We start from the raw sequence: 25,661 nt of genomic DNA on the forward strand, positions 1-25,661 counted from the left end.
AAACAACCCTAAACGGGTAAACAAAATGAAGCACAAAATAGGGTGCAGAGGGTACCACCAGAATGGGAAAGCCAAAAGCAGATACAAACCACTTTAAGGATCTGAGACTGGCTCTACCTCTCAATCTAGTTTACCTTACTTAGCCTGGATAGAGTAGGAACACAACTCTCCCGGCATCCCAGTGCATAGTATTTATTCGTGCTATTTAGCAGTTTAATATAACCCATCAGATATTCTGAACAATTTCCTCCTATATGGGAACTCATACACACGTACCAGGCACCAAAGATTGGAGCCCTTCAGTTGCTGAGGCTGCACTATGTTGCACTTCCTTCATAAAAACCTCTCCCATTAAGCTGTTGTTATATATACCCAGACCTCATCAAGAGATGATGAAAATCACTTTCTTTATATAGCAGTACCTGAGAGTATTAAAGAATTTGATTTGGTTTTGTTATTTGCTCATTACTGATATGTGCTGCATTATTGATTTTCCGTGCATATTAATTTCCTGCTACACTGGTTTGTATTCTGCTTTGCAGTAGCACTGCAGAACACTGAAAAAAACTTCATTCTAAGAAGGGAGATTTAATGTGTGACAGTTGTATCTCACAACCATTAAATTTCATTTGTTCCAAAGCATCTCCTCCTTCCGTCGCGCAAATTCATCAAGTGGAATTTCTCTGTCTTGTGTCAGGAGCCCAGAGAATGCTTACGGATTCAGTGCACTGAACAGTGTCATTTTTACTGCTGTAGACAGAGAACATCCTGAGTAAGAGCAAGGGGCAGGGGCCCTGTAGGACTTGAAAGGAAGGCAAGACGAGTTTACAGATACTAGAAACACCCAAAGGGACATGTCATTCCCTACTCCACCAGCAAAGCAGACTCTTACAAAAACTCAGTGTTGTTTTGCTTCCCAGATGCCAGAATTACAGAAATAAGTATAAAACAGGGCCAAGCATGCACTGGCACTGAACATCTACATTCATTAACACTGAGGAGATATAGTGGGAGGTTAGGACAGGGATTCTAAGTTACTACGTTTTAAAGGATAAAGAATTTCCTGAACTCTTGGTAATGTGGATGGTATTTAACCCCACATCAGGCACCTTGTCACATACTGCTGGAGGCCATAAAACCCCATTCAATTTATCACATATGTCTCCACAAACATTCCACAATAGAACAAACTATTTTCACTCCATAACATGACAGCCAGGAAGCTGTTGGACAAAACATCCGTAAGTGCACAGAGACATAAGCACATGCACGTTCACTTCAATCAGACACTTACTTGATTGTCTCTTGCTGGATATCCATGATAACCTGAAGTCAGAGGCTCGTTCTGCAAGACAAGAAAACAAAGAGTGAATGTAGGGGTTACAAGGAACAGAAAGAAAGAAAATATATATTTGTCTTAACTCAGCCAAAGACAAGAACCTGCATGAAATGGGGGAAGAATGAGCTAAAGTACTCTGCCAACTTCTTTTTTCCATGTAAGTCAATTTATTTTCAATTTATTTTCACCTGCATATGCCAAATTGTGCAGAAGAAAAAAAATCAAAGCTATAAAATAAGTGTAAAAATCCTACCTTACCATCTGTAATATCAGCTGTGTATAATTTTTGTCATTTTCCAAAAATTTTTAGATGCAAATGCACTTACCCTCATGAAAACTGAACAAAATTGAACATAAAATTACAGAAACTATTGCCCACTTCACCCAGTCTGGAAGAAATGTTTCCCTAAACATTAGCCATAAAAGTGTCACTTTTTTCCTTTTCAAAACTGTACTCACAGTTTAAAATTAACTCAAAAAGCAGTTGGTGTAATTTCAAACACTCTAGTAAGCCTGTGCAACACCTCAACACTCCCAACAGAAAATCAATCCTCTAAGCTTTATTTCTTCAGCCCAGAAGGGACTCAGCCTTCATATTTTGTGATATTGGCAGCTCCATCACCCTGCTCTGCGAGAAATATATGAACCTCCAACACTTCTGGAATTTCTCCATGAAATTCCCAGACTAGTTGCTATTTTAGCAGGGCACAGAGGATTAAGACAACATACTTCAGGATACTTCCTAAATGTTTATTTCTGTTTCTTAATTTATTTTCAGTTACTCTCCCTCCAGCACATCCTATTTGAAATGGGGAAAGGGCACTCCCACATGCCCCAGGCATGCATCTTTCCCTCTGGGTGGAGGATAAACTAAACTAAACAAAGCTCATATAAACTCCCCTGGTGCCCCTGTGCATTCACAAGCAACTCCCGGCAGAATGCTAGCAGGAGGAGGAAAGGAAACAGACACCTCCACAATCAGTTTTTAAGTCTGTTCCTATCTCCTATTGGGACTTGTGAGGAAAAACTCCTAAGTCAGCCCTGCACTTTCTCCAGCAGCTCTTGGGGAAGGGAAGAAGGGGGAGAGAGAGGCCCAAGAGGAAGACCCTGACAAAACACAGCAAAACAATCTCAAGTTGTCAAAAACAAATACATTCTGGACATGAAGCTGACTAAGATACACAACCGCTGTCAGAAAGATGGTTTTTGAGAAGTTTTGGGTTTTGTGTTGGGACATTTGAGTGAAGCAGGCCAGCCCCTTCCAGAGAGAGCTCTGCTGCCCTACATGGGCCATGTGGCCGCTGCCACAATCTCATAGTTCACACAAAACACTTTAACAAGCTTCTGCTGAAGAGCAAGGTGCTAATATTTCAATGCAGGAACTAGCAATGCTATTTTAAGTTTGTATCCGTCCTCCCTCTCTTCCTCTTTACCTCAAGCCTGCCCAGGGGATTCTCCATGGAAACTTGCCAGGAAACATCCAGCTTCTCCTCATGCTCTCCTGCTAAAGCTACAGTAGCATGCACAGTATGACAGCTTCAAGGACAACAAAACTGCTGGCAGCCACATTTGGGGAATTAACAGTAATTTTTAGGCTGACCACCCTGCAAGTATGTTCCTCTCAAATACCAATAGCCAGCAAGCAGGTTAAGCACAAAACTGTACAAATAATTCAGAAACAGAAGGAAAGACACAGAAGCTGGAAAAAGCAAGTGGTGACTGTCAACTATAGCACCACTCAAAGCCTTTGGGTTTCAGCTGTGAACTTAATTAAAGAACAAGCAACACCATGAGGAAAACACAGTCCTTTTCTCCCTCAATTTAAGTACACCTTGGAAGCACTGTGATTGTTTCTCCCACAAAACACAACTTACCAACTTCTGTCTAAGTGCCATAAGCATCCTGTAACAAAAAAAAAGTATCAGGAGAGATGGTCCTCTCCTGAAAGACTACTCCAGGTGAGCTTTTAACAGTCCTTGTATACACACCTGCAGGGTCATCACCTCAGACATGCTTATGTGCCAGTCACTCAACATCTCGGAAATCAGAAAGATTTCCACATAGAGAATGATGAATTAACGGACAAGTTGCCCTTACGGATACTAAAGACAATGAATAAAGGCAATGAATGCAAGTTGAAAGTTATAATGAAAAAAGGGAAAAAGAGAATTGTTTTGAGGATTATGTTCTTCACACTGAGAGCTAATAAAAGGGACTGTCACCACAAGGTTGTGGCAGAAAAGAGGTACTGAACTTCATGAGATTTCCTGAAGTCAAAGAATCTGGGTGCAAAGTAACCACATCTATAAACAGAAGAGTTTCATAAGCAGAAGCAAATCACAAGAGTGTGAAAAGGAGAAGAAAGATGATTAAAGAGATCTGAGGGCACTCCACTATACACGAGAGGACAGAAAGAAACGAGAAAAATTTAATGGAGGGGAAAAAAACCCACATCCGCAGTCTCCACTTTGCATTTTTGAAAACAAACCCCACAAATTGCAGACTAAAAATGTCTGAGGGACACGGTTGCATCAGAAGGTAAAAGAAGAGGTGAAAGAGGGTTATGTTAGGAAAGTGAGAGTTTGGAGATAGCAGAGGTTAGAAAGAGGGCAGCAGCTGGAGCATTAAGGTCACAAAAAGGCCAAAGATATCTCTTTGCCTTTCATACAGCAATGCTACCACCAAGTACTGGACTCTTTGCAAAATCCCTGCTGTGCGTATCATTGCTCTAATTGAACTTAACTCTCCAAGAGAAGGCAGGAAGCGCCTAGGGAAACCGTCTCCTGCCAATAATCTCCAGTGCTGCCAATTTTACAGGTCACTAATGGTGAATCTGGGGCCTGCTGCATGATTATTCCATACGGAGTTTGCTTTTGTTGAAAATTAAACAGAGCAAGAAGTGAAAGCGTTAAACTCCTGCAACTGGAACAGCACAATCCAGCAACATCCAGACAGAAAACCCCTGCTAGTAGACGACCTAAGGCAACAGAGGTTGGGGATACAGCTCAATCTCCTCCTCTGACTGCACAAGCACAAAACTGATCTCAGAAAATGGAAGCAAAAAAGAAAGAGGAAAGGTTTGACACAGCTAAACACTTTGCCCACAAACAGGGAGGGATCCTGCCTTCTGGCAGCAGCCTGATGCGAGAGGGAATCCCCAGATAACTCCATCTCTCTTGTGCAGCTCCCTCCTGCCAATTACATTCTCTTTTGATGCCAACATGCAACCAGACATTCATAAAGAAATTGAGTTAGGCAGCACTAGCCTGCAAAATCAAATCAAACTGACACTGGATGTTTCATTACTTTGTTTACCACTGAAAGGCATTTCTCAGGTACTTGAGATTTTCTTTAGAGTGGGGAGAATAAACACGAAGCTGATAACATAAGTCAGCTTTCTTCAACACACACTGGGATTTTACTCAAACTGTACCAGTGATGCCACACATGGGCTTCCACATTCCACAGCACTTCCACTTTTCCATTGGCACTTGCAGTTTGTGTCAGACCTTACTATTGCAAGTCATAGGTACTTGTGGCCTCAGGCCACAAGGTAAACACACCATCTGCAGATGACTGAAGTGCAAAGGAGACACTCCTGCACTACCAGAACAGCCAGGCATTGGGGTTGTGGGTTTTTTTGACACCTCTCAACTTGATAAATTTTAAAAGTTGCTGAATTAGACATACCTTGAAAACCTAAAGAATGGTCAATAAACCAGAATGCCAGGAAGAAGTGATCAGGTCTGCAGGTGGTATTAACTTACGAAAGGCCACAAAAGTCTGGAGTAGAGTCATTCCTCTAGAGAAAAATGTCACAGCTCTAACACATGATGGAAGGTCTTACAGTCCTCTAGCCCTTTTCTCAGAATTAAAACTAACTTGTAACTTAAAGAGGCAATAATGCTCTTTGACTAACCTGACTCCAGAACAAAATAATTTTACATCACAACTTGCCATTTTGCCAAATGCAACAATCATTGAGACCTGATTTGTTTCTTGACAGCTGAACTAAACCTAAAGCCTCCAGATTAAAACTCTGCTGGTAGGAACTGTTAGCTTAGTGAGTTCATCCACATTTCCCGAGCTGGACAATCAGTTTCTGCTGAGTCCAAGCTCTGACTTGAAGTGTTGAGTCTTTCAGTTGCAAAGATAACCTCAGAAACATGCCCAAGAAATCTGTTTGCTGGATCTGCAGCATTCCTGCTTTCCTGACAATGCCAGGAAAAGTGAAGTGAATGTAATTCTTTCAAGTTTCACAACCACATGCCAGGTTCTGAACAGCAGCGGCAAAACTCATGAGAGCAGCTCATGTGTCTCTGCTCTGGCTACCCCCAAGAGTTACGGGTGGTGCAGCAGCCTGGTGGCTTGGACAGAAGTGACAAGGGAGAGTCCCTGCAACAAAAAGCCACGAACCCCTTGGACGACACAGAGCAATGAAATAAAGGCAACAAGAAATTACTTGTTCCTCCCAAAAGCAAAATGGGATTTTGATGTGATGAGATAGCACAAGCTACACATTTATCAGAGACTTGTACGAGACAAACAGAAGCAACTTTTCTAGAACACAGTGAATAAGATGTTCACAGAAAGAAAAAAAAAAGACTGGAAACGCTGGCAACAAAGCTATTAATCTGAAAGTGACAGTTGTGAAAAAGTACAGCTCACGAGCCAGACAGATATCCCAGCGCTGTTCATCACAACCCAGTGGTTTCACCATCTTTTTTGTTTTACTTATTGCATACCAGGAAAGACAGACACCCTTGCTGAGGGAAGGCAGCACTGGGGGAGGGGGACTGTCTTGAAAAAGGCTCTTTAACTGTGGCAGAGGACTAGTAAAACTGTAAATGCCTTGATCTTATTATCAGTCACCAACAAAATGAGCAATTCTTCATCAGACCCTTACTTGCACAAACTATTGCATATAAACAAAAAGGAAATAACCATTTCTTTGTCCAAGTGTATCTGATGCGTTCAGTCTGCCTTCTCAATTTTGTGTGCTGTCTCCTACCCCAAACTGTATTTGGATAAAATTAATGGGGGAAAGCAGCATCTAAGGGTGAATTACCAATTACTAATGGAAAATTGAACTAAGTAGTTTTTAAATGGATCTTAATGTCACCCTTTTCCCTCGATACTTATCCTAATTTGATATACGGCTCTTGCTAATCACTCTGCAGTCCCAATAACTGTGTCTATAGTGTGGGATGCTTCTCTTCAGCTGTCTTCACTTTCAATTAAACTTGTTTCACAGCTTTGGCCAGTTTCCAGACATGCAGACGTCATCTAGCAAAGGTCTTCCATTTATTTGCTTCCTTGTTAGTGCCCTGACATCAACAGCCTGAATAATTTTCTGGATGCAAGTAACAGCACTTACATTTTACTCTTTATAATTTTCTCCTTTGTTGGGGTATTTTGAGTGTATTTGGGGACTAAAAGCTTGAGATTTTGACACAAGGCACCACACCAAGTACACTGTGCATGGCTGCCCTTGATGGTTGGGGAGACTCATGCTGGCTAGCACAGCACTGGCTTCTGACACCTGCCTGAGCAACTGAGGCCACTTCTTGGGGGACAGGAATCGCAGGGAGCAGCTGCCATCACAGGCCTCTGGCTGTGGGGCGTCTGATGCTGGTGGCAGTGCCCACGAGAGCAGAGAAGTGCCCACAGGCTCTCCGCTCTGGAGCCTGGAGGAAGCCAGGATGGAGGCTCATCCGGCTCCTCTTCCTTCCTGAAATTTTGTCCCTGTTGCTGCAGTGACGGTAGCCTCCGGCCTGGCCCTCCCTACCCCACTCCAGGCTTCCCCGTATCCTAAAAATATGTGTTTTCAGCAGAAGCCAGGAGGATGTTGGATGCATGGGGCAGGAGAGCTCTGGTGCTGCCAAGTCCCCGGTGCCTCACAGGGCTCCAGGGAATGGAGCTCCCACCTCTGGCCTCTCATCCACTCCAGCCCCCAGCACAACAGGATCCCTGTCCTGGGTGCCCTCACCAGGCTCACAGCTCTGCAAAGCTGGACACTCAACTCTGAAGCAGAGACATGGAACCCACAGCCCCAGGCAGCCCAAAACCCACCATGACACCACAGGTCTTCCGCTTGGCCTCTGTTACAGGGCAGGACCCCAGCAGAGCCCCTGGAGGGAGGCCAGGCCTGCCAGAGGCTCCCCGGGCAGGATGCCCAGTGACACAGTAAAGACAAGAAAAGAAGGTGATGTCATATTAATCAAAATAGCCTCCTGCCCCAACCAGAGTTTGAACAGTCTGGAGCAGTCAGCTAGGGAAGCCCACGAGGTACCCAGACAGAACAAGGCAACCTTGGGATGGCTGCATCCCTGAACAGAGCCCCAGGGATACCACCCAAATGTGTCAGTGCAACTTTCTGTATTTTGAAATATGTACTTTCTTAATTCCAACCTCCTGGCACTTCTTTTCCATGAAACACTGTGTATACAAAAGAAACAGTAACTGACTGGTATAGCAGAGGCTGCAGAATGTGATACAAATACACACCTGACCAAAACACACAGAAAGGTGGTATTTAAACTTTCAGGTCTGTTTAAAAATTCACGATGCAACAAGTTTACAAATGCATACTCAGGCTTTAAGCTGATGGTGTCCCTATGAAGTTACAGAGCAGATGTTTAATGCTGCAGAGAGAAGGAGGACTTCTATACAAAGAAAGCACTTACACTGCTAAAAATTTATTAAAATGCTGATTCTTTCCTGACTGGGTTTTTTTCCCCCTAAATAATGGAAGTTTCTCTCTGGAGGTCAGAAGCAGCTTTTCCCCAATTAGGTTTTTCATTTTCCACAGCAGCCAAGGGGTGTTTTCAGCTTCTCAAAGAGATGAAATTTCATTTATTTATCGTAATTCCAATATGCAAAACCTACTTCTTTTTTTTTAACTACATATGGCAGCATCCTCATACTGCTCCAGGCATAAGGGAAATACAGCCTGACTCTGCGGGTCCATGACCTGCATTGGCAACAATAGATCCAGTGCAAGTTAAAGCCCCTGGGAATACTGAGCACAGTGTGACGTCTGTGATCCAGCAAATACAAGGACACACTGCATGCACATAAGTCAATAGCACAGAATATTGATTTCCCTCCTCTTTTACTAAGCAGAAGCATTTTAAAATGGCAGTTCATCTTCATTTATACCCTTACTCAACAGGAACAGGACAGGGCTCATCACAAGGCTTTAAAGTCCAGCACAAAGGGCACCATTGGATGCCGTAATTGTTACACAGGCTGAGGAAGCATTTCATACGTAATTCACACTAAGCTAACTCATTACAGTGCAACATGCTCACGGCATGAAAATCTGGCTTGCTCAAACACAACAGCTACAAGTTTTCACATGGCGAAGAGCGCTACAGAGTTTTGCCTTAGTAGATGGCTTCGTTGCATCTGTTTCCTTAAAAAAAACCAGCGTGGAGAATTCAGGAGAGAACAGGACAAGGGAAGTGACAGACTATGGATCCAGAAGGGAAGTCAGTCAATCACAAGCTTCTTGGCTGATATTACAGATATTCACAGGCAGTTACTCAAAGGCTAAAAGGAAAGAAGAGTACCCCTCCTTTCCAGAATGAAATTATTGTTACCATATTTCCTTCACAAGAAAAGACTGAAGCTAATTTGTTGGTTGGGTGCGAAGAGGCTGTGGTATAAAATTAAACCTGCTTTGCACTTAGGGAAAGTGGCACGTAAAAGAGAGAGAGGCACAAAATCATGCTGTATACCAAGTGCTGCAGGCAAGTAAGTGAGAGAGAAATTTTCTGTGCCCTGGACACACTGGTCTGATTGCATAAGCTGCCCTACATAGTTACAGAAATTATTTTCCACGTTCACTTTACAAACTAGCTTCCCTTTGCCCAAAGATACAGCTTCTTGGAGCAGTCTAGCCAAATGCAGATTCATCTCCGGAACACTGCAAGCACCCACAACGAGCTGGAGAAAGGAAAGGAGTGAGGTGGGCAGGCAAACAGGCTGGAGCTGTGATGGCAAGGGGTTAAAAAGCCTGGAGGAGGGAGAGAGAGCAGGGCTTGGGGCACAGGGTGAAGCAAAGGCAGGCTTCAGGAGTGCCTCAGCAGCCAGGACTGTTTCTGATTAAGCCTGCAGGATTGTGGAACTGCACAGGAAGCGCTGGGGAGGGGGAGGGGTTGGGGGTCTCGGAGCTGCCATCCCAAACACACTAGAAATCTTTGTGTTCCAGCAGCACCATCTGGAAACAGTTAGAGAGAAACAACTCCCAGGCCTTCCTTCGCAAAACAGAAAAAAAAAATCCACTCTTAAGACCATTAAGTCTGGCCTCTTCATCCCCCTCCTGGAAAGCTCCTCTCCCTGCAATAGCAGGGAACAAAAGGGCATCTATAGAAGGGAATCAACCCCCCTCAAATTCTGCTGCAAGGGCAACTTGCACAGTGTAGCAGCTCCCTCTGCTTTTGAAAGGCATCACAAAGTGGCATCCCAAGGGATTAGAAAGACCAAACACTCTGTCTCCTGGGCACCACACTGCTTCAGAAGTAGCCCTGAATATTCATTGCACTAATTGCACCTAATACGATCAACGTGGGGAAAACATGGACCCCCAAACGGGAGCTGTGCACATCGAGGGCTCGCCCTGAATTGTGGCCCTTTGGAACCTCCCATTTCTCTGCCACAAATCAGCACATGAATGTGAGAGAACCCACTGCACCAGAGACAAACATTCCAGACACATGTAAAAGACTTAATTCTGTTCTTAAGAGGACAGAAAGACTGTGTTGCAAAGCGCATCATTATGATGATGCTCCCCTACTGCCTCAGAGGTCCAAAGGATCAGAAGGATGACAGAGACTGATCCAGCCATTTCCTACCCCTGACAAGATCCTTCCGATAAGGAGTGGGACAGCGTGTTAGTGCCTCAGCACATGTTCTGAAGACAAAGAGGGTGTCTGTCTCCAAAGCGCCATTCACCAGTATTTTAAAAGGGAAAAGCAGAGGTCATGACTGTTGAATTTTACCAGAATAAATCCCCATGTAACAGTTTATTAGAGAGGTATTCCCCTTGGAAGGGTTGCTGTCTCCACAAGGAAGTAAAGACTGCAAAGCTTTTACCCTTCTCTCCTTGCCTTTACCTTTATTCATCTCTCCCACACACATCAGTATTTCTCAGGGTTTTTCTTCTAATTAGACACCAAAGTGCTAAACACTTGCCTACAAAAATGTAGAAACATATCAAAACAAAATCAAAGCTAACCTTTCAACATCCCAATTAAGCAATATCATATGAAATGTAATGTGAGTAAGTGATTCCTGCTATAATACAATGCCATTCCACTACAAAACAACACACCTTTGCTTTTCTTTTTATATCCTCCCTGTAGCTGACTGCCACCTTCTTATGGGCAAACAGTATGGATTGGATGTGGCCACATGCCAAAGCTCTCTATAACCAGAAAGCAATTCATAAAAATAAAAAAAAATTAAAAAGTCTTAAAATAACAGGTTTTCTAAGCCATTAACCAAGGACTCCTTGGAATCCACTTCTGGTACATAAACCTCCTCACTGCTCCTGTGAAGGTAACTATTGCTAAACATGATTGCCCTGAGATGCCTGCATGGTAGCTGTAGTAGTCACACTTCTACTGTAGGGCACATGAAAAGAGAGAAATCCTGCCAAATCCTGCCTAAGCTACCAAAAATACTTAGCCTAGACAAAATACACAGGCTGCAGCTGATGCCACAACCTAGCCAAGTAACTCATGCTGGAGGGATGAAGCATCCCCGTGCAGGCAATGGTCACAACTTAAACAGGGTTAAAATAAGGAGAAAGGGAACACTAATCAAAGGATCTTCGTCCCTCACAGAGGAAGAACACCTCACCTGCGGAATAGTTTTGAGGAGTTTAAGTGCATGCTTTGTTTCAAAATTTTAAGAAAAAGGAAGAAAGGACTGTCCTTCACTTGAAAGGTTGCATTCAAAATCTTGGGAGAGTGTTCAACAAAGAAAGGAAGACTCAAAACAAAACACCGCCCAATCCAGCTATGGGGACAAAACCAGGCATTTACAGTAAGTTACTGTTTCCATTTGATTGCACACAGAAGCAAGGAAAGCCTCTCTGAAGGTGTTTCTAAGAAAGATCGTGTTACTGTGGAGAGCAAAATTAACCAGAGAGGTATCTGCAAGTGGTCTAATTCTTCAGTTTGGTCGAGACAGGATTGCCAGCCCAGCTTATAAGGGAATAGCTGCTGCGGCTTGAATTCTACCCAGAGGGACAAAAAACATGTATTCATGGTAAACCTCAGTCTCAGGCATTGGATATTCTTATACATCCTATATTTAAATACAGCCATCAACAACAAAGATGAGATTGCAATTAAACAGCATGAGCTCATAGGAAGAAATCAGACCTATGAAAGGTCAAGACAGGTGCCAGAGGTCTTTGCAGTGACTGCAGCATTAAAGTACCAGGCTGCTGCACCCCAGGTACGTGGGGGACTGCAAGATCTGGGTCTGTCAAACAGGCAGGAGGCAGACACTTCTTCCCTGCGGCATCCTGCATGCCTGCAATGTATTTCTCTCCTTTTACCAGCTTTAGGTTTAGTTAAAGCCCAGGAAGTCCTCAGAAGCAGCATACAAACTCCTTACAGAGCAGCAGTTCCACCCTATTGTCTTCATGGATAGTCTAAAGCCACTGGAAAAAGACCCACGCCCCACTAGAGGAGGTCTCAAAATCCCTGGATTGCACATTCCTGCCAGCACCACATAAAAGCATCAAAGCCCCCTCCTTTCCCTGCCTGTAAGACAATGTAATAAACAAGGCAGTGGAACTGACGGAAACTAGTTCCTCGCAGATTTGTACCCCCTGCCTGCCCCTGCGGCTGCTTCCCATTCCAGCCTTCCGCAGTTACAACCACAGCCCCCCTCAGCCACGTCCTCTGCCACTGTCCCTCCGGGCAAAAGGGAGCAAACACCGTGGGGTGGCCAGACAGATCGTCCAGCTGCTCCATATGGAGCGCACAATGCACAACTCCTGACTGCCTTGCCTTTTGTGGGGCACTTGTCTGCATCTCTCCCATCCATCACCACTTTCTCACAAAGCTTCTAGGAAGGCGATAGCAACACAACTCCTCAACTTTTAAATGTGACTGAAATTACTGCTTGGTTTGTAAATGTGCATGTGTGGGCAGGGATTGTCACAGCACATTCACCTAAAGCTTGTTTCCTTCACAATTTAGTCTAAAAACCTCTTCTGTGTGCAATCCCTGGAGACTTCTTCGCATTAAGAAGTAACATTTCCCTCCCTGAGACTACAGATGAAACACAGAACAGAAGACACTATGCTCCTGAAATTATAGCATCCTGTATCTTCCTATGCGGCACATTCAGATGAAGGAAAGCAAAAAGGGAGCCACTCTCCCACTGAGCACACAAACATCTTAAATTAGGTACAGAGAAATTGGCAGTGTAGCAAACTCCTGAGCTGGAGCAGACTGAAGGCACTGTGGCAAACAGCAGACAACAGAGCCAGTCAAAGCTTAAAACCACGCCAAAGCACCACTTGCCTTTTTTGTTTTATTTCTCAAGGTTCCTTTGTAAACATAGCCAACATTCTTAGTCAAAGCTCTAGACATTTGCAGCCCTACAAATTCAGTTCTACTTGCTCCTTCCTTCTGCACATTTGGTAACTGCTTAGCCCAAGTTTAAAGGGATTAAAACTTAACTCCCTTGAGCTACACAGTGATACAAACCTTCTAAGAGCATGGGTTTTACAGCCAAACTAAGCCAACCTCAAAAACCACTGTACCAACAAAGGGAATCACTCTTTTTTTTTTCTCCTCCTGTTCCTAAGTGTGCATCCCTACCTCACCTCTTGCATGCACAGTAGGGATCACATAAGAACATGGCAAGTCAGATCAGCTTGCTGATCCTCCTGGAAACTAATCCCTCAAAAAGGAGAAGGATTAGCTTCATGAACAAAGGTGGTCACTACAGTACACGTAATCCCTAACACCTGTACATGGGAGGGTGGTATGACTACAAAGTTGGAGTCAGGGAGAAGACAGGGCTCCTCTTTCAATGAAAGCAGAGTTTTTCATCAGCTTAAACCAACTGGAGCAATGAGAGCTTTGCTGACAAGACTCCTCTTTAGAAACTACCAATCCTTCACCTCCATGCGTTTCAGAGCCTTTTACACAGGCATCTTAAATGCTGCTTTAAGATTCAGAGTTTTCACTCCCTTGAAGAACTGGTCGTAAGAAACATCAAGCAGTTATCTGAGGCAGCAGAGGAAAGTCATGCTTCTCATCACATTTCATGGCTTCCCTTCTTCATGCTGGAACATCTCCAATACTGTATGGCCTAACCAGATACCCATGATGTTTGTTCATAGTTTGCTCCTTTCTCGATTCCTCAGAAGCAGCTCAAGTCTGCTGCTGCTCTACCAAAGACTGGAGCTGCTTAAGTGAATTTTCATGAGCAAAGTGATGCTCTAAAGATAGTAGACATGAGTACGCAAAGCGAAGCTGTCATGGTTGGTCCATTAATTACGTACAGAGCTGTGAGAATCCAGGAGGGAAAAGGCATTTTTATCAATCAAATCTACTTACACTTGGTATGGTACCTATTTTTCAGATCAGTAATTGGAGAGGACCTACGAAAACAGATGCTAGTATTTTTCTCTCCAATGAATTTGCAGAAGTCCACACAGATCCCTTCTGTTTTCAGTGCTTCGGATTTGTGACCTCCATGACTTTCAGACAGAAAGCACTGCTCTTTGCTACAGGCCCATCTAGCACTGTCACAGAGAGATGCCAAGGATTTGACAAGAACAACTGCAGAACAATGACTCTGAAGAGACTGTTGAGGGTTGGATGAGGCACATAAAAGTCTTCACTATTAAACATGCAAAAAGTACATATATCCTCTTTCATCAGAGCTATCCATATTGTAGAAGAGTTCCTGCTTCTCAGTTTGATGTTACAGCCTTCAATAACGAGATTTACACACATCCAAGAGCTGAGAGACTATCTCAGCTCAGAATATGACCTGGCTTCAATGATTAATGCTTCCATTACCCCTAAAGCTGGACTACAGCTGGTGACAGCACAAAACTTCAGCAGTAGTAAATTGTAAATCACACAGAAACACACAGAGGTGACAATTTCATGCCTTGAACCACTGCAGTTCTTCATACAAATGGCTAAGCATGTCTTAGGGTGAACATTTACACAGATGATACTACAAAACATGCTGTTCTTGAAATCAAGGAGGACCACAGATGTCACCACTTCCCAAGAGTGGCATGCACAGAAAGGTGAACAAAAATCTTCAAATACTAATCCTGAAGGAGCATATATTGCTTTCCCTAAATAAGATAGGAAAGAACAAATATAATCTCGTTCTATTAGTTGCATTGCTTAATGCATTACAAGAAAGCACCCAAATGATGACCACAAAAGATAATATGTTTATATAAAACATACATTTTTGCACATATATTACACATATTTATATATGAATCTGACCAAAACTGAAGCCTAACAGACTCCTACACTTTCTAGGCAACTACCAACAGTAATGGGAATTTGCAGCACTAAAACTGTCACAGAAAGGAAGAAAGGCCTAGGGAAGTTGCTGAACTCATAATGCATCTTCCTAATGCCAAAAACCAAGTCCTGAGGCACCAACACTACCACCTGTAGTGTATAAATGTCTGTGTCAAAATGAAGCTTGTAATCCACCCGGGTGAAAAACCACACCTCCCAAATCCCATCCCATATGAAGACAGCATTGCATCAGTCAGAGTCTATTGAAAGATAGCACTGGTGCCTGGAGGATTACTTGGAGCTTTACAGCAACAGCAGAAAAAAAATTAAAGGATGCTGGAATTTTACACAGATGTGACTGCTACATGGAAAGGCTGTTATCAGCTGCACAGAAAGGCACTGTACAGATTTGGGACAGAAGGGTTGAACACATGCAAATCACAGATTGAATGAGATTGTTTTTGTCCCCTACTGCTGTTCAATCAGACCAGAACGATGAGAGAAAGAGATGGAAATCTGCTCCCTTCTGAAAACAGCCAAAAATCTCCTGCAGGAATTAAACAGAGGGAAGGAAGAAAAAGTTTTGTACTTCTCCTGCCATTACTATGGGTACCCATGGGTATGAACAAGAAACTCAAAAACTTAAAATCTCTACTACCCAAAGAGAATATAAAAGCACACAACTCCACACTCCGGCAATGGCAACTGTAGCTCTCCTGTATCCTCAAAGCCACATATTACAAGCAGATTTAGCTTCTCAACTGACTACATATAGGCCACCTCTGCCAGGTTTTGTATTTACTTCTGGAGGGCCTGAATGGTTTCGCCCACAGCAAAAACACATTTGCAAGCCCTGTGTGCTAATCAGGAAACACAGTCCCGGACTTTCTCCCAGTTGCTGCATGAAGCCTTCACACCTTTGCAACTTATGTCTCCCACTCATATAACTTCAAAAGCAATAGCTTCAAAAGCTTATTTCAGCCAATTCCCTCTCCTCTACAGACAGGGAACAGTATTACATTCCTCTCCATTCCTGTCAGCACAAAGGTTAGAAAAGATGACTCTACCCTCTGTTTCCTTCCTTCTAACCTTTTTGATTAAACAGCTGACGGATGCTCATGGACACATGCAATGATTTAGGCTTTCCTCGGGCTTGACTTGCTCCTCTCTCTCCACTGCATCACTGCTATTTGCTGCAGAGAAGCTACAGCAAGCAATACGGGAGCCATCACTGCACAGGTAACAGCCCACTCCATTGCTCCAGGTGTAAGAGCCAAAGTGGGGAAAAAAGGCACAGCACATCTTTCCCCCTCATTACCCATCACAACCACACACTGCAAACTGCAGCCAGCAACTCTGAAAGACTTTGCCTTTGGCTGAGGGGGCAACAGCCAGCAGGAAAAGCTTTGCATTTGCACTGGCATGAATGGACTGGGCTTCTCTCTGGGAGGGAGCTCTGTTTTCTCCAGCATCTGTCAGACCCTGGGGACCCCTCAGCACTTTATCAAACACTAAAATCCAAGAGGGCTGTAACTGTAACAAAAAAAAAAGACAGCCCTTGCCACTGTGTACTCCATCATTCACACGTCACCTCTACTACAGAAATTGCTTTTTGAGGGAAATTATTGGTCACAATTCTGATTCTTACACTTATTTTGCTCATTGTATATACTAGTTTTCAAATATCAACATAACTACTAAAGAAAAATTCATTCCAATGTCAAGGCTGATTTATTCATCAAAACCCAGAAGGAGATTCTGGACAAAGAGGCTGAGACAAAGAACAAGCCGATTTACATGATCCAATTAGAAGTGAAAAAACACTCCTCTGTGCAGCCAGGAGGAGGACCTGAAACTCCATCCGACTCTGTCAAGCGGGACCAGAGAGCACTCTGGTCAAAGGAAGCTTCCCCAGGGACCAGCCACCTGCTGTAACTGCTTAAAAAAGAAAATACAGAGGAACAAAGTAGAGGATCAAGACAATGAAGATGGTACCAAACATACATCCAGAAGTTCTTGTACAGAGAGGTGATAATCTGCTTCCAAAAGCATAAAATATGTCTTCAATAGCTTTTCTGAGTTGTTATAATGTGAATAGTAGAGATATTTAAACGTTTAACAAAAAAATTATTCAGATTACTAACAGTAACATCATAGCCAAAGGAAAATGGTTTCCACTAGAACAATAAAAGAAACATTTCCTCTCAGAAATGGTGAAATGTGATCTTTCTTTTTGGGTTTTTTTTAGCACAACCACCCCTGAAAACTCAAGATACAGAAGAAAGAAGTGCCCCAAATGGTGTGTGAATAAAAAAGACATGGTTTGCAGAGAAATCCATGCCACCAAGACAAAATACCGATAGGACACAATACCAGATACCACATATAAAGAGACGGTAGAAAAAGATTAGGATCTGGTAGCCCAGGCAGACTTCAGCACGGCTGCAAGGCAGAGACAGATATAAACACAAGCAAACCTTACAACAACCCTTTGAGCAGCAAAAGGGCTGGCGCCCACCTACGCTGCAGATGGAAAGACCTCAGGGCTCCCCAGTCTCACCAACTTGCAGCTACAAAACTCCAGGGCGAGCCTAGCACAGGCAGCCACCCCAGTGCCCCCCAGTCCTGCCCTGCCTCGAACACACAGGGCGCAGGATGCCCCTGGGCAGGCGCAGCAGCGAATTCTCCAGCGGCTGCTGGCAGGGTGCCTCGACACCGCCAATTCAATAGCAGCAGCCGGGCAAGGAGGAGTGAATAATTCAGGCACTCCACTCGCTTACACCATGTCGAGAAAAGGCGAAGCCTCCTGCTCATGCTGCCTCCAGTCACCCTGCGCAGCCACGTCTGGGCTCAGGCGGAGAGGCCAGTGTGGAAGCAGCACACGGGTGGGCAATGCCCGCGGTGCCGGGGAGAGCCGCCGGCTTGGGAAACTGTGCCACGCTGGCAGGAGCCAGCGAGCCCGGCCTGCCCTCGCCACCAGCAGGAGCGGAGTGCCGACGCGCTACACAGCACAGCTTGTTCCCCTCACACACACAGCTCCCTGTGTCCCGCCGGGAAGGAAAAGCCACCGGGAGTGTCATGTGCTCCATCAGCCGGGCTCCCATAGCTTAAAGCAGAAGAGGATGGAGGCTATTCTCTCACAGCCACTGCTTTGTCCCTGGAAATGCAAGCATTAGATTAATCTATCAAAAATAGGAAAAGCTGGGGGGAGGGAAAAGAGGATAAAGCAAGACAATATGCAAGTGTTGTGGATATGAAAAATGTTAACCTTCAAACCAACAGGGTTACTGACTCAACACTGCATCATGCAGGAGAGGAACAGCTTTTGGAAAAAAATCCTCTGTGCTGGTCAGTAATGTCTAATGATGATCAAGAGCACATAGAAACACTGGGGAGCGTCTCTGTCTCCTCTATGCAGACTGAGAACAGACAATCATTACAACTCAACACACTCCGGAAACAGAATTTCTTCTTGCCACCACTAGGAACAGGAAAAAATCTCAAGAAGGGTGAAAAGTATCTCTGCATTTCTCTCCTCCCACTTCCAGAGAGACATCTAATGCTGAAATTGTTCTGCCAGACCTTGAGTCTTGAGGCCAGAAGAGACCTGGCATATGAGCAAAAAGTTATGGGTACTCTCATTTTTAGAGCATGCCTCTCCCAGGACACGCTGCAACATGGCAAAAATGCCTCCAGCCCATAATAAGCGTGCTCCCTCCTCCTCTGCTGGCCCAGCAGCCAGCTTTGCCCTGAGACAAGGTAGCCAATGTTATTCCACTGGCCAGAACATATGCATTCCGAACCAGGCAGGGCATGAACAAACAGCAGTTACAGCAGCCGACGGCAAGACACGGAGCCTCACCATGTACCAGGCTGCTGATACCAGCAGTAAATCAGCCTTCACCATGAGGAGTTCCTCCCAGCATTTCTGCTCTCAAGAACTTCACAACCACCTGATTCGGGATCGAACACTTCACACAGGGGCTGGCAGTGCCAGTTGTACTTCCCAGGCATTGCACTACAACTCATGGACACGCTCAAGCAAACAGCGTGTGCAGTGGCACTCTACAAGGCTAAGCAGATGGAGGCAGATTGGGTCCACTGTGTGCAACAGAAGCCTCGAGGGGGAAAAAATCTCATTTGATACCTATTCCTTTTCCTGCACAGCAGACGGACAGGGCAAGGCACTTTAAGCACAGATGTCTGTCCCATTACAGATCTCTCTGAGGCCTGCCAGCAAACAAAGAATCCCAAGCCGAACATGAAGCCCACCCCCTGTAAATCCTCACAAGCCTGGGCTCCAGAAGCAGCTTCTTTATCTTCGCTGCAGTTTTTTGTATCTCTTTAAATTTTTTGGCTCTATGCTGACTGTCACAAAGGTAATGTTTGCAATGTACAAATCTATGCCAAAAACTGCAGAGAGAAAACCCTAACAACTGTATTTTAACTGAACACAAACTTAGTTCACAGTGTATTTAGATCAAGCCTTTTGACCTTCAGATCTTACTGTACAAACACCTGCAAACCAGTAGCTCTTTCTTTGTAAAACAGAGGTGAGATGAGACAAGAGTATGAAGTCCCCTTCAGTCTAAATCCCTCATTCCTTTTTACAAACAGAAATTACTGCATCATTAGATTTAGTGGCAGCACTTAAAACCAAATCAGATTTGGCAAGAGGAAAACAAAGCTATCAACTCCTGACATTTGCAACTTCAAGTATATTAGACCAGCTCCTCCATTTATATTTAGTACACCAGTGAAGAAAGCAGCAGTCTTTAATTAAACAGACACAGCATAATCTTCACTGAGGGAATCAAACACACCAGAAGCCTTCCCCTTCCTGGTACCATGGCTCCCTGGGAAGCCAGGCTCCCACACGCTGCGGAAACCATCCCAGGGAGTGAGTCAGCGCAGCTATCCCAAAGGGGCACGATCCAGAGGGCCGCTGGAAACAGCTGCTGGGAGATGAACGGAAAGAGAGAAATAAATTCAGACAAGGTTCCAGTTTTGCCTGCTCCAAGAGGATTGTTTTACTCTTCTCACTTTGTCTGGACCACAAGCCTCCCCATGCCTCCAGGGACTTGTCTCCCTACTGAAGGGACCTTCAGCTTCACTGACACCAACATGGACTAGAAGCCAGAGGAAACCTACGTGATGTGCCTCTTGCTGTACAAAGAGAACCTCCTGAAAGAGCTCCTATGCAGCAAGGTCTCAGGCCATTTCCTAGCACAAGGGAAAGGGAAAGCAGCACAAATTGGAGGGGAGAGAAGGTTGTAATCTGGGAGTGCAGGGCTCTGTCAAACACTGCCCAAACCGTTTTTGATACACCTAAGATTTACAGAAGTTGCAGACTTACACCTCTCACCTACTTTCCCAACTCAATTTTTTCAAGAATCTTACTGATTTCCTACAAGTTCCTCACTACAGAATAGTCCCTGTTTTACTCATGTTGGCACTGGACACAAACAGTGCTGGCACTGCTTGGGCACATGCTGCCCAAATTAAGAGAATAAAGATTAAGGATGCAATTTCCCTTTAGTTTGAAATTTATTAGGAGAAGCAGTTTTCTTAACTCATCCTCCTCACTCCAAGAAAATTGGAGTCGTTTCATGACATGACCTTTGACCTACAAGAAACAGCAAAGTAAGAGCCTAAAAGGAATATTTACAAGAGCAGGAAAGGGAACAAATGAGTATCTTCAACATATATAAAGTTTTCCAGATCTCTGTTTCAGTTCCTAGGCCAGCTGAGAGTCACTGAGCAGCAATGTGCAGCACTCAGCTGCAAACATGAATCTCAATCCCAAGATTCCCCTTCACAATCAAAGGAAGGGTGGGAATCTCTCAGTGAGACTGCCCGGGAGGTGGAAATATGGCATATTTGGCCAAACCTCATTACAGGGCATCTCCAGTCCTTCTCTCCTCTGCTGCTTGCACACTGTGACAGCAACCTATCTGTCACACAACTCATCAGCATGAAGTCGCCTGTCTGCCCCCTGCCCACACCCTGCCCGTACACTCCCCAGCATGCAGCAGTAATTGCCTTTCCTATTAGCCCACAGCGACAACAGCTGCCATGGCAACCAGCAATGATTTTAATAAGTTGGGTCTGTTTTCAAGGGCAGCACACGCGTGCCGGCACATGAGCATGCTGCGGACACGCGCCAAGGGAAAGGAGGACCTGACATCAAATACAAAGGCAGAGTTGGAAACACAGTTGGATCAGAGAAACCATGGACAAGCAAATGCTTATCCCTTTCCTCTGTGGGAGGAGTGGACAACCACTCGCTCCTAAAGCAGTATGGATGCAAGAGATGTTGACTGTGGCATAGCAATATTAATCACGCCAAGGGCTCTCCTTGCAGGAGCTACAGATGCTACCCAGGTGCAGAAAGGACACACAGCTGCACTGTGGATACATCGTGCCACATCACCATCCACACTGCTACTGTCGGCACTGCTGACATGGGCACTGCCAGCACTGGACAGCACCTTTGCTCTCAAAAGGACAGCAGAGGCAACACACCCACCATAGTGGAGTCGACTGGATTTAGCAATGAGTTCTTCTCTTTAGCATTACTCATTTTCTATGAGATCACAAAACAGAAACTCTGAGCCAAATGGTGAGCAGAGGGAATGGATCACTTGTTTCAGATCCTACTGACCCCCAAACCATCTCAGGTAAGGTTTCACACCATGCACTCCAACACAGCAAACACTACACAGAGGCTGTGCCTCCTGTACATACCCCACGGACACAAGCATTTGGTGGCCCAGAGTAAAGGAGTGTTATCAATCAGAGCAACCTACACCAGGTGGTATAATGCTGTTTAACCCAGAAGTACTGATACAACATTTGCAAATCATAAATTTAATACCACTGGGTTTTTTTCAAAAGCCTTTTGAAGGTTTAGCTTAATCACCTGACCATCATCCACTCAGCAGCTGCTACAAAGGGACACTTTCTGCAACGCAAACTGCACCAGTATCTGTAAACACTTGGAGCTGTAAAAACTTGGATCAGACAAGGAAAGCAAGCATAGCATGGTGAAGCCTAGAATTCCAAAGTGGCTGCAAGGTTAAGGACACAGCACCATCCCAGTATCACAAGCTGTGCAAACTCATGGGGGCGGGCATTAAAAAAAATAAATCTGTACAAACATCCCATGTGTTTTGCACAAGCCTAAAGAAAATACTAAACATGTAACAACAGGATGCAGATCCATATATGTAATTAATTTTAACTGAATTTTGGTGCTCAGGAAAGATATTGTAAAATGCTGCAAACTCCCTTCTGATAACACAGCAAACCGATGCAGCGCAAGACAGGAGCAATGTACAGCTCCCCATTCCCAACAGCCTCCAAGGACCCACCCTTAGATGGAGGTGGCAGCATTAAAGCAACGAGACTACCTAGTTCAAACTAGAGGAAAAAAGATTGCCCATTGAACCCAGTGCTCTGAGCCTCCTGCCCCTTCACAGGTGACCCGGTGGAGCTCTTTCCTTCCTCAGTGCATTACCTCACATCACTCTTCTTCCTAACATGAATACTGTGCAATTAGGATTTAAGAAGGGCTCAAATCCAGGATAACGAAGGCTAGGCTAAAAAATACAGGGATATTTAACCGCTAAAAACAAAGGATTAAATCAGTGAACAGGAACCAAGAGATCTGTTTTGATTCCTGTAATGCTATCTGCCTTGAACAAACTCTCTGGATACATTAGTTTCTGACTAGTCCACACATGACAAAAAACCCTAACCCTACCTAGTGACCGAGCCATGTTGGAAGCCGTGGAGAAAAAAAGACTACTGGGAACTTATACTGTTCCCTTTGTCTGACACCTGAGCTGGGACTTTGAACCCCTCCCCCAAGGAGTAACATAACTGCATTTTGCTGTACATCCTCCCTTTCCAAGCAGCACATGAAAATGATGCTCCATCCTTGCCAGAGTCATTGCTGCCCAGGGGGTTAAATACAGCAACAATGAATTGACTGGTCTTGTTAATTTAATTCAGCTACATGGGATATCTGTAAACAGAAGCAGAAGCCATGACAATACTATCAGATGGCTCTGAACACAGCATAGAATAATTTGGTTTCGGTTATCACTGCTAACTGTGCAAGGAAGAAATTTTCCTACTGGACATTTTACATTTTCATACTGTTAAAGCTCTTCCAGGTAAGAAGTAAGTTTCCTGCAGGCAACATTGCTTTTTCTGCCCTGTCAATTAGCTTCACACATAACATGCTGAATTAGCATTTGACCAGACATGCTTCCACCAACTCCAGCCCAGGGCTAATTTAACAGAGGTGAACGCCCCCCTTGAGTCACCAGGGAAGGCAGGACCACCTGCCCTGGCCCTGCTGGGATGGAGCAGCCTTTGGGAAACAAGTGACACCACTTCCCATCCGCCCTTCTCACTGCAATCTTACTTCCACAGTGCTCCCATTCAACAACAGCCCATACAAAATTAATGGTAATTTTTTTCTAGCAATGTCACAAAGGTAGTTGCCTCCACGAGGAGCACTCAGCAATAGGCATCTGTAAATAAGCAGGTCATTCAGAGGGTGAAGTTAATCACCCAACAGTCTCCACACCCCAGGAAAATCCATACAAGATAGAAAATATTTACGTAGGAAGTAAAGTTGGGAAGTGACCCATTAAGAAGTTCTCCACTACTTAATAAGACTGTATTCACCGTCAAAAATCCTGCCCAGGAAGTGAGAGGCAAAGAAAGCCTTACAATGGTAGGAATTTAACCATGGAAAAGGAACAATGTCACATGTTTATTCCTGTCCAAAGGGCCCAGAAATTTCAGGATTGACTTTAAAATCCTATTCTTAAAACAAAAGTAAAAATTCCTAATCACAGAACCAACCAGATAGATCTACACACCTCAGAATTTTAATTGCAAACTTCCAACAATTCAGGCACCAAATACTGGTGACTCAGTATAAGAAACTGCTCAGGAGAAAGGCCAAAAAATTTGTATTTCAGGCTAACCCTGAGGATCAGGTAAACTACACAAGGCAAACAGAGCACTTGATACTACTGTGCCAGCAGGGCTGGTCAGTTTGTCCACTGTACTGCACCTTTTCCAGAATATATGCATCATCTCCTTATCAAGCACCAAATCCAGGAGAAGGTACCTCACAGAATATCTTACAACAGATATCTGAGCCCAAGCATAGATATTTTATACTTATTTAACAAAAGAGCTTCCTAACACTTTGGCAGCAACAGTAATTAGCTGAGACCAGGTACCTTGACAAACTTCAGTGCACACCAGAGTCAGACACACCCACCTCCTGCTACACCTCCCAAGGATGGTGACAGGCACTACTTCAGGCAGACTGTCACCATATTCATGTTGCAGCCAGAGTTCCTCATTCTAAGGCAACAGGACCGTTCTCCCCAGTTTGCCTGCCAATTCCACACTAATGTCTACTAAAACCCAACAGAAACAAGAACATCACCGCCTCAGGATGAACCAGACCTAGAGAATCACTACCCATTTCCTATCTACATGTTAAAACATGTGGACTGGCTAGTCTTTTCCCTGTACATAGAGATGCCCCAGAGGTTTTGATGTCAGCATAAGAAGGAAGGAGAACTAGATCACCAAACATGAAAAATAGCGGCTGGTCCAGAAAGGATATAACAAATGCTGTATCAAATGCTACACTGCAGAGCAAGCCAATATACCACCAAAACGCCAACAGAGCTGTCAAACCCTGCCCCATGAAACTACCAAGCCTGTGAGCTACTTCTATGGTAAACATCTGCAGTAATCATGAGTTCCAAAAATGAAACAAACGCCATGCTCAAAAAAAAACCCAATGCAAAAACTATTTTCCTGTTTTCACTAGAAAGGTCATGCCTATTTAAGGAAACCTTCCCAAGCAACATGGACATGCTCCATCTACATCCAGAGTTAAGTGTAAAACCTCAACAAAAAATTCCTAATCCTTAAAGGAGTTGTGGTTGAAGCTGCAAATCCAACCCAGGCTCCTCCTGGTACGCTGAGCAGTTACAAATACCCAACCACTCAAGATGAAAAGATCAACCCACAGCAGAGGAGGAATTCTTACTCAATTCTTTAAGCAATCAATAATAGGAGGAAAACAAAAACACACAAAGTCTCATTGCACTTCCATCTATCCTAGTCAACACGTTCCCCATGGGAGACACTCATCCCTTGGAGAACACTCAGTTCTCAGCTCCACAGACAAGGAGGTTTCATGAAGCATCAAGAATTCTTAATGATGATAATTTGTGATTTATCAACAGTGAAAAGTTATTTTTCTTAATGGGCAGTATTTGGCACTGACCACAGGATGTTCATGTTAAAAGCCAAAGAGATTGGGGAAGATGATGAAATGCAGCAAGTCTTTTCTGGGAGGATGTAATCAGTGGACAGAGGCACACACAAAACCCAGACTTAATTACAAGCCTAATTTCAATTTCCTGGCCAAGTCACACAGAGACATATATATAGATATAGACATGTTTATCAGATGGTCAGACAATATATACTCAAATACCAGTCTCAGCCTCATTCACCACATCCAAGTTCATCACAACAGTCCTAACAAATCAGAAGTGGGCACTGAAAGAAAAGAGGGACAGATGCTGGTTTTGGCTGGGATACAGTTAATTTTCTTCACAGTAGCTGGTATGGGGCTTTGTTTTGGATTTGTGGTGGAGACAGCATAGAAAATCTGGGGCTGTTTCAGTTACTGCTGAGCAGTGCTTACACAGAGTCAGGGCCTTTTCTGCTTCACCCCA

General features: G+C 44.2%; 1 protein-coding gene across 11 annotated transcripts in view; it reads right to left on the minus strand.

Annotated features, from left to right (window-relative positions):
• The window catches only part of RBFOX2 (RNA binding fox-1 homolog 2), a 175,154-nt gene that overhangs the window by 138,464 nt on the left and 11,029 nt on the right, over nucleotides 1-25,661 (minus strand). For all 11 annotated transcript variants that reach the window (XM_071551675.1, XM_071551676.1, XM_071551679.1 and 8 more), the window contains exon 2: nucleotides 1,295-1,345. In XM_071551675.1, the coding sequence (XP_071407776.1) occupies nucleotides 1,295-1,345 (51 nt within the window). The remainder of the gene's footprint in view (nucleotides 1-1,294; nucleotides 1,346-25,661) is intronic.

Source organism: Pithys albifrons, chromosome 3 (assembly GCF_047495875.1).
Source record: "Pithys albifrons albifrons isolate INPA30051 chromosome 3, PitAlb_v1, whole genome shotgun sequence".
Classification (NCBI taxonomy): Eukaryota; Metazoa; Chordata; class Aves; order Passeriformes; family Thamnophilidae; genus Pithys; species Pithys albifrons.